Source organism: Erythrolamprus reginae, chromosome 5 (assembly GCF_031021105.1).
Source record: "Erythrolamprus reginae isolate rEryReg1 chromosome 5, rEryReg1.hap1, whole genome shotgun sequence".
NCBI lineage: Eukaryota > Metazoa > Chordata > Lepidosauria > Squamata > Dipsadidae > Erythrolamprus > Erythrolamprus reginae.
In genome coordinates, this window is record NC_091954.1 from 56,401,625 (window position 1) to 56,416,549 (window position 14,925).

At 38.3% G+C, this 14,925-nt stretch overlaps 1 protein-coding gene across 1 annotated transcript in view; it reads left to right on the forward strand.

Annotated features, from left to right (window-relative positions):
* The window catches only part of AFAP1L2 (actin filament associated protein 1 like 2), a 108,967-nt gene that overhangs the window by 82,798 nt on the left and 11,244 nt on the right, over positions 1–14,925 (forward strand). Inside the window, exons 8-13 of the mRNA XM_070752662.1 lie at positions 887–976; positions 3,592–3,655; positions 8,872–8,976; positions 9,737–9,948; positions 13,679–13,824; positions 14,627–14,738. Of these exons, the coding sequence (XP_070608763.1) occupies positions 887–976; positions 3,592–3,655; positions 8,872–8,976; positions 9,737–9,948; positions 13,679–13,824; positions 14,627–14,738 (729 nt within the window). The remainder of the gene's footprint in view (positions 1–886; positions 977–3,591; positions 3,656–8,871; positions 8,977–9,736; positions 9,949–13,678; positions 13,825–14,626; positions 14,739–14,925) is intronic.

A 14,925-nucleotide genomic window follows, 5' to 3' on the forward strand; every position in this document is an offset into this window, starting at 1 on the left:
AAATAAATAAGTGAATGGTGCTTACAACTGGTCTTCTAAGTTCCAGGTTTACTTTGATTCTAAGCTTTTCAAGAGATAAATGTTCAATATTATGTAGTCATGCCCTTGCTGTTTGATATTTCTATACTTATTATTTTGATTTTTCTGCATCTGGATCATCTTGATTTTCCATACCAAAGACTTCTGAACTGAGACTAGCTGTGAAAACACAAGGAAATGCTTAATAATCTATAGTCAAGTAAAAATGTCCAAGTACATGTTGTTTGGTAAATCTTTTAAAAGCACAAGAATACTGGCTGGCAAAGGACCAAGCCTCTGTTTCTAAATTAAACTAACCACGGCAATAAATACATGTATGCACTCATATTGGTATAACACAGGGTTATTTTTTCAGTCCAAACTAAGGTAATATTCTATGCCTTTCGTGAGTGGTTTTAATCTACACTGGTCAGTAGAATCTAAAATCATTTTCTTCTTCTAATAGGTAAAAGATAATTTTTTTAAAAAAATGTTGTTTTTATAATAAATTTTATTAATTTTTATAATAATATAATAAAAAAACAACACACTAACAAACAGTGCATTTTTTTAAAAAAAGTATTGTTTGCTTATGTAATGTTTTGCACTTTGATATCTCTACTGACATGCACAGAGATTGTTACATAAGAAATTATTCCTAATTAGAGTAGAACAATGGAAGGGTTTGCCCGGCATATCCTCTGATTTGGTGTGCTGTTTATATATGTGTCCTGGGCTTCACTCTCCAGCAGAAGTTTCTGAAACAGGTCAACTCGCACCTCTAAAATTGCTTTGCTTAAATTGAATTATGCTTCAGTTAAAATTAGCTGGCCATAAATTGCTTACATCATGCTTTTTTCCCTCTTAGGTAATCCAAGAAACAAGTGGTCTGTATCCAGAGGGGCTGTGTGAAGGAAATCAGTACGTTCCAGACTTTCAGCGGTTCAATAATCCAAAAGTATGTCTTATCTTTTAAAAGGCATGCTTTAAAAGTAGCTCTTAAATCTTCCATTGCATAATATTTTAAAACTACTTGATTACATAAGGAAAGTATTGTCCTGAGCAGGCCAGGATTACGGCACAGGTGGCCAGATTCTGTGCAACAGCAGCGGGGATTCGTCGCAAATGTGTGCCTTCATAGCGAGATATGTACATCTCGTGTATAGTTACAATGGGTCAATCTTGGTTGCTCAGTCAAAAGTCCTGTTCTTTTTCCTTTTAATTATTATTAATATTATATTGATGGTCTTTGACCGTAAATAAAATTTTATTATTATTATAAGGAAAGTAAGTCCCACTATCAAAACAGGAAAATGGTTGAAAACTCCAGCCTGTTTTGGATGCTGCAATTAGAACAGCTTCAAGCATCTTTCCATCCCTTCACAACAACACTTCTTTGTATCTATTTATCTTTGCAATAAGTTCATTTCAAATTGCTTTTAAAGACCGCTTTTCTCTTCAAACCCATTTGGAAACATTATATTAAAAAGCATTCTTTATTTTTCTTCCTTTTTACAATCCTTTAATCCCTTGTTCCTTGGTGAAGTCGGGGCTACTGGTTTTACTGGTTTTATAACATGTCAAATCGCCCTGGTATACCCAAATATGGAAATATGGGAGGGAGCATACTGCTTTTTTTTGTGTCTCAGCCCCTTCAGGGACCATATCCAAGGCAGTTAAATTTTTATAGCTGACAAACCATATTCTATATGTGTAACATATTTTTGCTGATAATGAAAAGGAAGGGAGACTATTATAGATCTATTTCAAGCTATTTTGCTCTCATTAGCTAGCGATAGATAGATAGATAGATAGATAGATAGATAGATAGATAGATAGATAAAAGAGGATAAGATAGATAGATAAAAGAGGAGAAGAACATGGGATTAAAAGTTAAAGCTACTGCCTTACAGGCAGACTCCCCAGGTTCAAATCGTGGTAAGGGTATAGCTAGCTGATGAGAGCAAAATAGCTTGAAATAGATCTATACTAGTCTCCCTTCCTTTTCATTATCAGCAAAAATATGTTACACATATAGAATATGGTTTGTCAGCTATAAAAATTTAACTGCCTTGGATATGGTCTCTGAAGGGGACTGACCTACCTACCTACCTACCTACCTACCTACCTACCTACCTATCTATCTATCTATCTATCTATCTATCTATCTATCAACTTTCTTAGATCCCACATTAGCAGTGGGTTGTTCCCGCTTTGGCCTGGTTCTGTGAACCTGTAGTGCCGACAGTGGGAAGCTCCACCCACCTGCTCAGGACACTTCTGCACATGCGCGAACTGATAGTAATGGGTTTTAGAACCCACCACAGCCCCACATACACCCCCATAGAAGCCTAAGGAAGCATCTAGGATGAGCAACATGTAACAAATGTAGCCAACCTAATCTAGAGGGAAAGGCTACTTTCATGGTAGTAAGGCCTTCTTTCCTACCGATGAGTCCGCGCAGAATTTGCCTTAGGGAGTTGTTGATGTTGTTTCTAAATGTTGGAGTTACTATGTTCTGAGCTGCAGGAGAGAAGGGAGTGTTCCCAATAACCTGCTGGGATACTTTTGCAAAACAGTTTGCTGATTAAATTACTTATCTCCATTCCAATTTGGACTTGTGCAATGCAAGTGATTGATGATGTTCAATGTCCATGGATAAGACATAACTCATTCATTTATGGACCCAACAATTTTTAAAACGATGGGAATGGGAATGGCTAAATGACTGTGAGAGGCAAATCATTAACTCTACAATCCTAGATATTTTCATCCAGAAGAGGCTTAAATAGTACCACTACATTGTTTCTCTACATTATGCCACCTAATTCAGTTCTGCTGGAATCTATTTGCTTTTAAATATGCTAGCTCATGTGGAATTTTAGGGAGTGATCTATTATTATTATTTGGGTGGTATCTAGCACACTTTTGGGGGGAGGGGTCAATTGATGCCAAGGAGATTTTTAAGTTAACTTTCCACATGGCTTGGCTACTATGAAAAGATTTTTTTTCATCTTAGTTTAATGTGATTAGTTCTTCAAAATTCAGAATGAGCTTACATTCAGATGTTCTCAAAAGGAGCTGTATTTTCCTGGATGTAATGACTGTATCTTTGCCCAATAGATTAAAAAAGAAAGCTGTGATGAATTAAACTGAGAGTAAAAGGACATTTCATAGAATGTATTTGTTTATATTTTAATATCAGTATTATAATTAAATGAACATGTTTTAAGCCAATCAACCAACCTTTGGGCAATAAATGTTATGAAAGAGGAAGCTTGGTGGACAGACCAAGTTTCTCCATCCGTGTGCTTGGTGTTTCAATCAAGCTGTATTGTTGTTTGCCTGAAGTAAAAAAAAAGAAACAACTGTTTATTTAGAGAGGATTTTAAAATCTGATAACATTCCAAGAGCAATAGATACATCAATATTCATGCTTTTTCATATACCAACCATCATTTTCTCACAATGCTCCAAACACAAAATATTAGTTTCCTACAGGCAGAAGAGTTCTTCAACCCAGTACTTTATAATTTTCTCTTCGTGAAGATTGGGTTTTTTTGTTCTTTACAGGTGGAGTCATCAGAGAGTGGAAGCAACGCCGATGGTCACACCGAGCCGGTGGAAACAAAAGATGGTAATATAACTGAATTCAGAAAATTAGCCCAATTGTCATGCCTGTGCATGAAAATATATAAGCCCTATCCCAAAATAAGCCCTAGTTAAGCCCCGGCCACCGCCTGGTTGTACAATGTGGGACGAGGTGCGTGCATAAAAATCAAGCTAGGTTGGGGTTGAGGGGATCGAGCTGACAAATGTGACCTTCACCCTCTTACCTTAGGACTACTACAGCCAGCCTCCCATGTCCATGACACCTATTGCACCGCTGCTTGACTTCTGCCACCACTTGCAGCAGGATGTCATGTGGCTCATCATGCTGGTGCTATCGCTTGAGGCAAGACACTGGGTGGCACATTGTGCCAATGCTGCTACTTGCACACACAACAGCACAACACACCATGCAGTCTCCTGTCACGAGCAATGCGGTGAGCAGTGCGATGAGCCACGCAACATCTGGTCACAAGTGACTGCAAGTGGCCACAGAAGCAACACAATAGATGTTGGGGCCTAGCTGCAGTGGTACTAAAGTAAATGGGTAAGACATCTTCCAAAAATAAGACCTGGTAATTATTCCACTCCCTCCCCAAATAAGATCCTGTCTTATTTTTGGAGAAACACAGTAGTATATTTCATAAATGTTGTGAGTTGTAATCGCATGACAACCGCAGGGCTCTGGGCAGGAAGAATTTGAATTAGGAGGAAGAAAGAAATTAAAGTAGCTGTCTCTGCTGTATATTGAATTTGCAGATTGCCTGGTGGAAATAGAATTGGATAGAAAGGCTTCTCTGCCAAGTTAATTTGTTATCCACACTAATGAAATTAAATCCCTAACAGGGAAAATGAAATAGAGTATCTTGTAGAATATAAACATATGTAAAACTTCCATATGCCTGTTTGTCAGTCCAATCTACTACTTTTTTGATTGGCAATGGTAGTCCAGGGTTGAGCAGAAAGAAAACATTTACATCTCCTATTTGAATTTTTAATTAAAAACCAAGAATCAAATGTGGGACTTTCTGTATAAAAAGCTTATGCTCTTCTGCTAAGCTATGATCCCTTTCCAAAGGAGAGAATTTGAAAAAAGAAGACTTTATACTGGGATTCCTTCTCACAATACTGAGCAAAAATGTTGCTACTCAGAATAATATCATAAAAAAGAGGCATTTTACCCGAAACGAAATTTCATTTAACTTTTTGGAATTTAAAAGAAGCATATTTTAGATTTGATTATTAGCTGGGTAATTTTTTTCTGGACTGAAGCATTGGAAACAATATCAGTAGCCCTGAAGCTTGTAGCAGTTTTGTTAAATTGTTGTTCAACTGCAGTAAACCTAACCAGTGAGCTTACATGCCAAGAATATATATATATTGCAGTTATGTACTTGCTTACATGAAGTGTTGTGTGTATTTATCCCAAGAATTAAAGTTTCACCAAAATGGCAATAAAGGACTTAGTGTAAATAGAAACAGAAAAGGACAGCCACAATAAGATCTGGTAAACACCCTCTATTTGCAACAGATGTCATCTGAGTTTTCAATCATCCCTTGCAGATTACTGTAAAAACCTGATGAGCTTTGCAAATACTTGAAAAAGAATGCTTGCAAACGCTTTCCCCAGTTGCACAGAAAAAAAGGATGGTTCAGATGAAAAGAGTTCAGCTTTTAATCACAAAAGTCTTTTTCACCTCCCTCCAACCATAGCCATGCTCTAGCATCCCCCCCCCTGCCATGTACTCATTAAGTGGCTTTTGTGTCATCCCAAGCCCTGATCTGAGGCATTTGAAAATGGTCTCCTCTCCCAACACAAGCTTTGCTGTGGACATGGTCTGGCACACTTGTTGATCATTTAGCTGATGGTGTGGTTTGGAGCTAGGATCTGCTCAATTTGCTGCTTTAGGCTCCTGCAGACAAATCCCTTTCCTCTAGTTATTGTGAGTTGTTATCCACAGCCATTTTGGAATACAGTGTTCCCTCAATTTTCGCGGGGGATGCGTTCCGAGACTGCCCGCGAAAGTTGAATTTCCGCGAAGTAAAGATGCGGAAGTAAATACACTATTTTTGGCTATGAACAGTATCACAAGCCTTCTCTTAACACTTTAAACCCCTAAATTACCATTTCCCATTCCCTTAACAACCATTTAGATTATTACTCACCAAGTTTCTTGATTAAAATTTATTTTAAAAAAATATTTATTAAAGGTGGACGAAAGTTTGGTGATGACATATGACATCATCGGGCAGGAAAAACCATGGTATAGGGGGGAAAACCGCAAAGTATTTTTTTATAAATATTTTTGAAAAACCGTGGTATATACTTTTCGCGAAGTTCAAACCCGCGAAAATCAAGGGAACACTGTAGGTGGAAAAGACCTGCCTTCGACAGAGTCATCTTCCCTTGGAAAATTTGACTGGAGTTTCTGAAGAGCTGATCCTAAAACACAGCATGTTTCTAAATCTGATTTTTAAACAAGATTACAATTATTTTGAAAGAATAAACAGGCTGTCCTGGAAGACGGACAATTGGGTGTATCCTGCCAGTAGGTGCTCTGAAGGTGCTCTGCTGCTACAGTAGATAAGGATTTTATATAACTGTGGTTGTTGTTGGTGGTGTTTTACTGTTTATTATCATCATTATTTTTGAGGAACAATAGAACTTCCTCCTGCTAATGAATAATCCCAGGAGCAGAGTTATACAGTGGTAGTTCTGTAACTCCACAATTACTTATGCTGCATCTGAGAGGGACAATCTCATTGTTTATTTCATTTTGATTTTGGTGACACTAAATATTATGGGTAAATAAAACAACAAAATTCAGGAAGTCTACTCTGGCATGTAGGTCCTGCATGATCATCTCCTAGCTACTTCCTTGTTTTGCTAATTCTGAGGTTCTGACTGGACTTCTAGTCATTCACTGCATGTACTATCGTTCTCTTACAGTTCTAATTATGGGGTGAAGTTCTCCCTCTTCATTCCACACGTTCCTCTGTGCCTTTTAACTATGATTTTCTGTTGTTGATTAATGCTGTTTCAAAAGAGCATTATTTCTGCGCACAAAATTGCCTGCTGAATAGCTATCAAATATTTCACCCCTGTGCTCCTCCTCTTTCAATCTGTTAGAACCCAGAGAAACAGATCTTGTGATCCAAACAGAATTTGGCAAACAGAACGTTTCCAGCCTCCAGGGGTGGGTTAGGAAAGGCCATTTTCACCCTCCCCAAGCTCCTAGAAAGGCTCTGGAGCTTGAGGAGAACAAACAGCTTGACAATAGCTAATAGGCAGAAAAGGTTGTGGGGAGCAAACTTTCTCTGGACTGAGCCCCTACCACTAGATGATAATCCTACTGTTCTAAATTTGCCCATCCTGTCCTATGGGGATCAGGACGAGCAAGAGAAGGTTAAATACTTAGTGGGTGGGAGAGGAATTTGCAGCGCCCACTATTTCTTTTCCTTACTTTGGTCACAATAAGCAAGGACCACGCCAATTAATGGCCTCATTATTGTAGCACAGGGGTGCCAAATCTGGCTGGATACGGGCCGGCCCATGCAGGCCAAGAGCAAAAACAATCCTGATATGTCACATTACAGCTCGTGATGCTATTAGTTTTGACATCCCTATTGTAGCAGAATAAGGATCAGCAATAGGGAGAGCACGGTTTATGCTAGATACTTTTCTGCCAGCTCCAGGCTGCTGGGTGATGCTTTCATACAACTTTTAGGGAGAGCCTATGCCAGTGATGGTGGACCTTTTTTAGTTTGTGTGCCAAAAGGGGGGAGCATGGGGAGAGCATGTGTGCATGCCCACACGCGTAATTCCATGCAACCCCCTCCATGCATTCATACATGACCCCCCCCCTTGCTCATGGCAATGATGGCACACCCATTTTTTGTTCTCCCCAGGCTCCAAAGCCTTTCTAAGAGCCTGGGAAGGGTGAAAAACGGAGGCTCCACAGAGGCAGAAAATGGCCCATTTCCCAACTTCCAGGTAAACTGGAAGGCCTGGTTTTTTGTTCTTCCCAAGCTCCTAAGAGCCTGGGGAAAGGTGAAAACGGCCTTCCCCACCACCTCTGAAGGCCTTCCAGCGGCAGAAAATGGCCCCCTTCTAGTTAAACTGGAAGGCCTGTTTTTTGTTCTGGCCAAGCTCCAGAGCCTTCTAGGCTCTGGAGCTTGGGCAGCATTTCCCATCAGCCTGGAGTTTTCAAGTTTTCAAGTTTGGAAATGGGCCATCTGGGGGTAGGAGGATGTTTTCGCCCTCCCCAGGCCCCTAGAAAGCCTCTGAAGTCTTGGGAGAGGCCCTTCCCCAGATCTTGTGATCCAAACAGAATTTGGCAAACAGAATGTTTCCGGCCTTCATGGGTTGGTTAGGAAAGGCCATTTTTACCCTCCCCAAGCTCCTAGAAAGGCTCTGGAGCTTGAGGAGAACAAAAAATGGGCTGTTTCCTGACTCCCTGTGGCCCCAGAAGGCCTGAAAATAAGCTCGCCACTGCGTATATGTGCACTGGACCTAACCTCACATGCCCACCAATATGGCTCATGTGCCATAGATTCACCATCATGGGCCTATGCATACATGAAACAAGTGGGCCTATTTTAGCTCCTTCAAAATCCAATTTTATTGAAATAGTGGTTCAGAACTTACTTAAAAGATACAAATACTTCAATCCCAGCAGAAAGTTGTAAGCATGTGTCAACCGTCACATTAGTATATTTTTAGTAGGTGAAAAAAGATAACTTAAACATTTGGTGTACAGTGCTGTTGCTTACATTCTATCCAACCTACCTTACAATAGCTTCAGTTACAGCAGGAAAGAAGTAGTATGAAAAACAAGCTTTGTGTTTGTTCCGAGCTGACTTAAAATAGGAGGGATTTTTTTTCCCCAACAACAAGTGTACTTTTCATACTTCGCTTTTTGAATACTTGCCTCTACAAGTACATATTTCATAATTATCAAGATAATATCACTCACTCAATCGAGAACAACTAAATATCTTCAGGCATATAAGTATGTTATCATTTCTGTAATCCTTTGCATACTTTCCAGTATTTCCAAAAAGGAATCAATATCTGGTTTATTATGGCCCCTGTAAAAAACAAGCTTTATGTTCACAAAATAACAAATACTCTTGTTTGTTTGTTTTTTAAATCTTGGATTATTTAAAACTGGTTTGGTTAGGGCTATGATAATCATTTTAATCAGCAACATAATTTAATATGTAGCTTTTTTTCTTATTTAGCTAAGAAGAAATGCACACCCGGGTTAAAATTTAGCAACCTGATGAATCTTGGGAGAAAGAAGTCTGCCTCCATGGACAGCTCAGAAAGATCTTTGGACACCTGCAGTAAGTAATTTTTAAGAAATGCACCTATTTTTCTGGATTTATTTGAATTGTTGCCACATGCAGAGAAGACAATCCTAGAGAATGATGCAGAAGAGAATTGTAGTATAGCCATTGTGACTGGAAAATAATCGAAAGCATGTAAAAATTCATAGAATACCTGTGGGAAAATTATGACAGTCATTCTAAGATTCTTCTTATTGTTGTTTTTGCTCAATATGTAATCCAAATTTGACCACTGAGCCATAATATATTTATATACATAGCTTATATTTGGGGGTTGGAAGGTGGATGATGGTAGCTGTGTTTTTATCAATGAATTAGTTAAAATAGACGCTTTTTAATATCAAAATTTGGATCTCAGTTGGTATGGTAGCATGATTAACATGTTCATTGTGCTGTAGGGTTAGAAGCAATATTAGAGATTTCTTAGTTTAGCACTCTAACCGGAGCAATAAAATTATGTAGGTTAGCTTGTTCTTATCCACTGACACAGGGGTGAGCTACTGCCCGGACCGGGGGGGGGGGCAGTGCAGTGGGGTGGCGAAAATGGAGCTCCACCCCAGAGCATCCAATTTGCACTGAAAGATGTTGAAAGAAAATGCAGGGCGTCCTGCATAAACCATGCCCACAGTGTGGTAGTAAAAATTTTGGTAGCCCTTCACTGCACTGACAACAGATTATCCCTATAGGGGATTGAAAAAGTTTTCTGGGCTCCATTAAGAAAGAAAATATTATGAAAACAACATTTCTTTCTTCACAGCATATTTAAATGTACTGGTAAACAGCCAATGGAAATCCTACTGGTGCCATGTAAAGGATGGCCAGCTCCACTTCTACCAGGACAAAAACAGAAACAAAGCAGCTCAACCAGCTTTGAATTTGGTGGGATGTGAAATCATCCCAGACCCAAGCCCTGACCACGTCTATTCATTTCGTATCCTGCATAAGGGTGAAGAATTGGCCATGTTAGAGGTATGGATGATGTCATTCTCTCCAGAAGCTGGTAAACACAGTTAGTAGCCATTCATGGCAACCTATCATAATGCTGTATTGGAATCCATTTAAAGCTTCCTTTGTTTGCATAGAGCCAATTTAAATAACTTACTTTACCTATCCACAGCTTATTTTATTGAGTGGCATAGAAACATAATACAGAAAGCAAGAGAGAGAGAGAGCGCGCAAAATGAACTTTTAATTTGTTTTCCTTAAATTTCAGCCAAATTAATCCAGAAGGTAATTTATAGTGAAAAATAATGCCTGTGATTTTCGGTGACACACTATAATTAAAATAGCAACTATAGTGTAATTTTAAACAGCAGGAAAATTACACTAGCAATAAGTCTCCTCAATATTTGAGTTCCCATAAAGAGATGCAGGGCAGAGCAGTATCGAACCATTTTTCCCTTTAAGGACTATTTCTTTGGAGAAAATCTTTGGGTTATGGTCAGGAGTGAGCTACTGCCCGGACGATGGGGAACGCAGTAAGGTAGTGAAAATGGAGCTCCACCCCAGAGCACCCAATTTGCACTAAAAGGTGTTGAAAGAATAATAATAATCCTGCATAAGCCACGCCCACAGTGTGGAAGTAAAGTTTTTGGTAGCCCTTCACTGGTTATGGTGCTTGTATAATTTACAGGAAGCAGGACACTTTGTGTCCTTTTTTCTTACTCTCCTCTTTCTTTCCTGTTTTCTAGGTTCATTGGCTTCCTAAATGGCCCTATTTTTAAAGTCCATAGAAATCTTAAGCTTTTTTCATTGATGGGCCATATATACAGTATTTCCTCTCTATATTTGGCAATGCTTAAAATAATACTTCTTGTAAGATCTGTGAGGGGAGAAAAAATCTGTTGAGCACTACACCAGCAATTTTACAGTTCAATAAGTCAACTATGCATTCAAAAATAAATAAATATGAATCTGCTTCAAATGATTCCTTGCCCAGAACCTTTTGTTCTACCTCCCACTATTCACTTTTTTGTTCTTGTTTTTTTTTAAAAAAAGTTCAGGCTGAGGGCCCAACTTCTTTTCTCCATGTTGACTGTTTCCATTCTAGCTCCACTTCCAAATGGCATATTCTCTCTCTTACTCATGCCTACAAACACACAAAGGCAAGAAAATATTTTAATTTATAACATAGGAATAATATTGTGAGATCAAAAATGCTGGAAGGATGAATAAAAAAGGAACAAGAGAGTAAAACAAATGTAGGCGTATCTAAAATTAGGCCAAGGTTCACAGGCTGTACACAGATTGCAAGATATACAATGTGAAATTAGCTGGTGCAGTTTTACCTTATGTACATAGTTTACATTAAAACAAATTTGAATACTGTCAGCAATATTTAATATTCATCCCCCCCTACCACCTTTCTAGAGTTTTGTTGCAAGTACTGTATTATAGTATCTACACCAGGGGTGAAATGCTCCTGGTTCGGGTGTGCCTGCCAATGGTTGGAGAGACCAGATGCCACCATTTGGGTTCTGTTACCGTCTGCGCATGCACAACGCATTCTGCACATACTCTGAGGGTAAAAGAACCCAAATGGCAGCATCCAGCCCTTCATGGCACCGTACCAGATTATCTCCGGGACCGCCTTCTGCCGCGCAAATCCCAGCGACCAGTTAGGTCCCACAGAGTGGGCCTTCTCCGAGTTCCGTCAACTAAACAATGTTGTTTGGCGGGACCCAGGGGAAGAGCCTTCTCTGTGGTGGCCCCGGCCCTCTGGAACCAACTCCCCCCAGAGATTAGAATTGCCCCCACCCTTCTTGCCTTTCATAAGCTCCTTAAAACCCACCTCTGACGTCAGGCATGGGGTAACTGAGATATTCTTTCCCCCTAGGCCTCTACAATTTATGCATGTTATGTTTGTTTGTATGTTTGGTTTTATAAATAAGGGTTTTTTAGTTGTTTTAGTATTGGAGTGTTACATGCTGTTTTTATCACTGTTGTTAGCCGCCCCGAGTCCACGGAGAGGGGCGGCATACAAATCCAATAAATAAAAATAAATTTAAAAAAAAATCCAGGTGGGTGTAGCATTTTATCCCGATCTACATTATATACGGGGATGTACGGTATAAATTCAAAATTTATCTTCTAATTCTAATCTTGTAATTTCCATTTTTTGCAATACCCAAGTAATAAAATGCAATCTTAATCTCCTATAATCTCACTTGAGTTATATTTAATTTCTCCTAGAGGAAAAGTTGGTTTGAAAAACAAGTTGCTTACCTCTATTACTTTCACTCAGAGTTGTTGTTCTTTCTTTGTTTACTGCTAATCTTAGATTCTCTGACATCAGCAACATTTGAGTAGGAGGAGGAAAATGTGACAAATTTCCTACATTTTGTAGTGGGAGGAATGTTTTCAGCCAAGGTTAGGATTGCCAGAGCCTTGAGTATTGTTTTGTTTTTAGCAGTAAATTGCTGAGTATGATGGAGCCAGAATAAGGATGACTTCAACAACTAGTTAAACTAGTTATTTCAAACTAGTTTCATTCAAAAAGTTAAGGTACCATATGAATACAGTAGTCCCTCGCTATACCACGCTTCACCTACTGCGGCTTCACTTCATCGCGGGTTTCTGAGGAAGTCGATCGGCAGATTTAAACAGCTCACCGAACTCAATCGGCAGGTTTTTAAAAAAATATATATATCTAAAATTGTAAATACTGTATTTAAATACTGTATCTAAAATAAATACTGTGTGGGAAGGGTTTATAAACACTTAAAACAATGAAAACATACCAAACAATTGCAATATAAATACTTAAATAAGTACTATCAGTCGATAAATTCCCCATCGCGGATTTCACCTATCGCGGCCAGGTCTGGAACGTAACACCAGCGATAGGTGAGGGACTACTGTACAGCAGTTTAGTTCAAGACAACTAATAATTATAAAATCTTTTCTCATAGATTTTTCATGGTGCTTACTGAATATTTTCCATAGGCATCCATAGGCTCAAGCAAACCCTGTTGCATTGGGTGACATCCGATATCAGAATACAAATACAAAAAACTGGTGTTTGTTCCATGTTGCTGCATCCCCTCCCCCTTGATTGTCAAGATAGCCTGTGACACTTTCTTTCATGTTTCACGACCAAATTTCAGTGCTTATTTTAGCACCCGTCTAGTACAAAAATGTTTTAAAAATCAAATTGGTGCCATCTTCTGGAGGAAAACGGAAAGATCATTAGATAAAAGGTTTTTTTTAAAATTCTGACATATTTTTCCCCCTGGGGAGCTAAACTCTCGCTTATTATTCAGGACAAATCCTACCTTGAATATAGAATTTTCGCAAATATTTAAATAATTAAATGTTTATATGAGTCTGTGAATCATTGAATTTCAAGCATGAATGATTTCCTTTCTGGGGGATTTGGGCAGAACATAATTTCCTAAATTTCCCTTTTTCTCTCACCCAAACCCTATTCTCTCTTAAGTAAGGACTCTTTGAACAAAGAGCAAATTTGTGTGCTCACTCTACTCAGCTAAATAGTTTGAGTCATCAAAAAAATATGAGACATTGCTGAGTGAAGAAAGTTACAAGATTTGTCTCCTGCTTACTTCCAACTTTTCTTTAGATCCAAGCTATTGGATTTGTAGAGACTACTGATTAGAGATTAGAGATTCATTAAACTGCTGATTTAAAAAGGTTTGAACTATAGCTATAACAGTTGGTTCTATTTTCATCGATTTAATAGACGAAGTCTTCTGAAGAAATGGGCCACTGGCTCGGTGTCCTTTTGTCAGAATCTGGTTCTAAAACGGATCCCGAGGAGCTTACTTATGATTACGTTGATGCTGACAGAATTTCATGCATTGTCTCTGCAGCAAAAAATTCATTATTGTAAGTTACTATGCTAGCATTCAGAATCTGTTTCTTTTTGGTGGTTTACTAGTATATTTATTGGTTCTGTTAAATAAGAGTTCAATTTGGGGCTTTTTGTTTTGTTTTTTTATTGGAAAATAATCAATGCAAATTTCATTAGGATTTTTACTACTTGTAAAAAAAAATAGTTGGAAAAGAATAAACACTACTATATAAATATATCCCATATAGGACACATTGAGATGAAATTGCTATACTGAAGAAAATATCTGAATGATTACTTTCCATAATATGTCCCAAAAAGGCAACCTTTGAATGGAGATTCCACTCCTAAAAAGAGAGGTTGATAAAACTATTGGGGAATTTAAGGAAATTCCCCAATATTTAAAGAAAATATTGGGGAAACAAATGAATTAAAATACAAATTGTTGTATTTATCTGAAATACAATTGTGTTTATCTCATTTACTTATTTGATTTCTATAGCCACCCATTTCTTTAACTTTCCAAACTAAAGCCTACCAAATATTTTGAGAGTGAAACATTTGGAATTAAAATTAAAATTTTGGGGAAACTGTAGTGGACCCCTTGTTGCATAATTACACAGGTGTGTGACATACCTGGCCTCCTGTTGATAGGAACCAGTGTTTTGATTTTCCTTGAATGCTGTTTCATTGGACTCTTACATGATAACTGCTTCATTAGAGTGAAAGTTTTGGGTGTCTGGTAGAAGATGGAAGTCAGGAGCATTGGCCACATCCAAAGATAGACAATAACTATCAGGATTTATCCTTGCTCATGTTTACGTTCATCTTTTTCAGCTTAATGCAAAGAAAGCACTCTGAACCCAACACTTATATTGACAACCTGCCAAAGAGAATGGGGAACCAAGAAGAAGTGTATGATGATGTGGACATTCCAGAGGCTACCATGGTGAGATTTTTGCAGAACTGGATAGTTTGTTTATCATTCTAAAGCAGCAATCATTGAACTTTGGAGAGGGGGATTGCAAAGTGGTTTGTTGTTGTTTTTGTCAATAATATTTAAAGAAAATTGTGCTGGATTGTTATTATAAATTCATGAATGAATGTTAATCCACATTGCTAAACAAAGGTGAAAC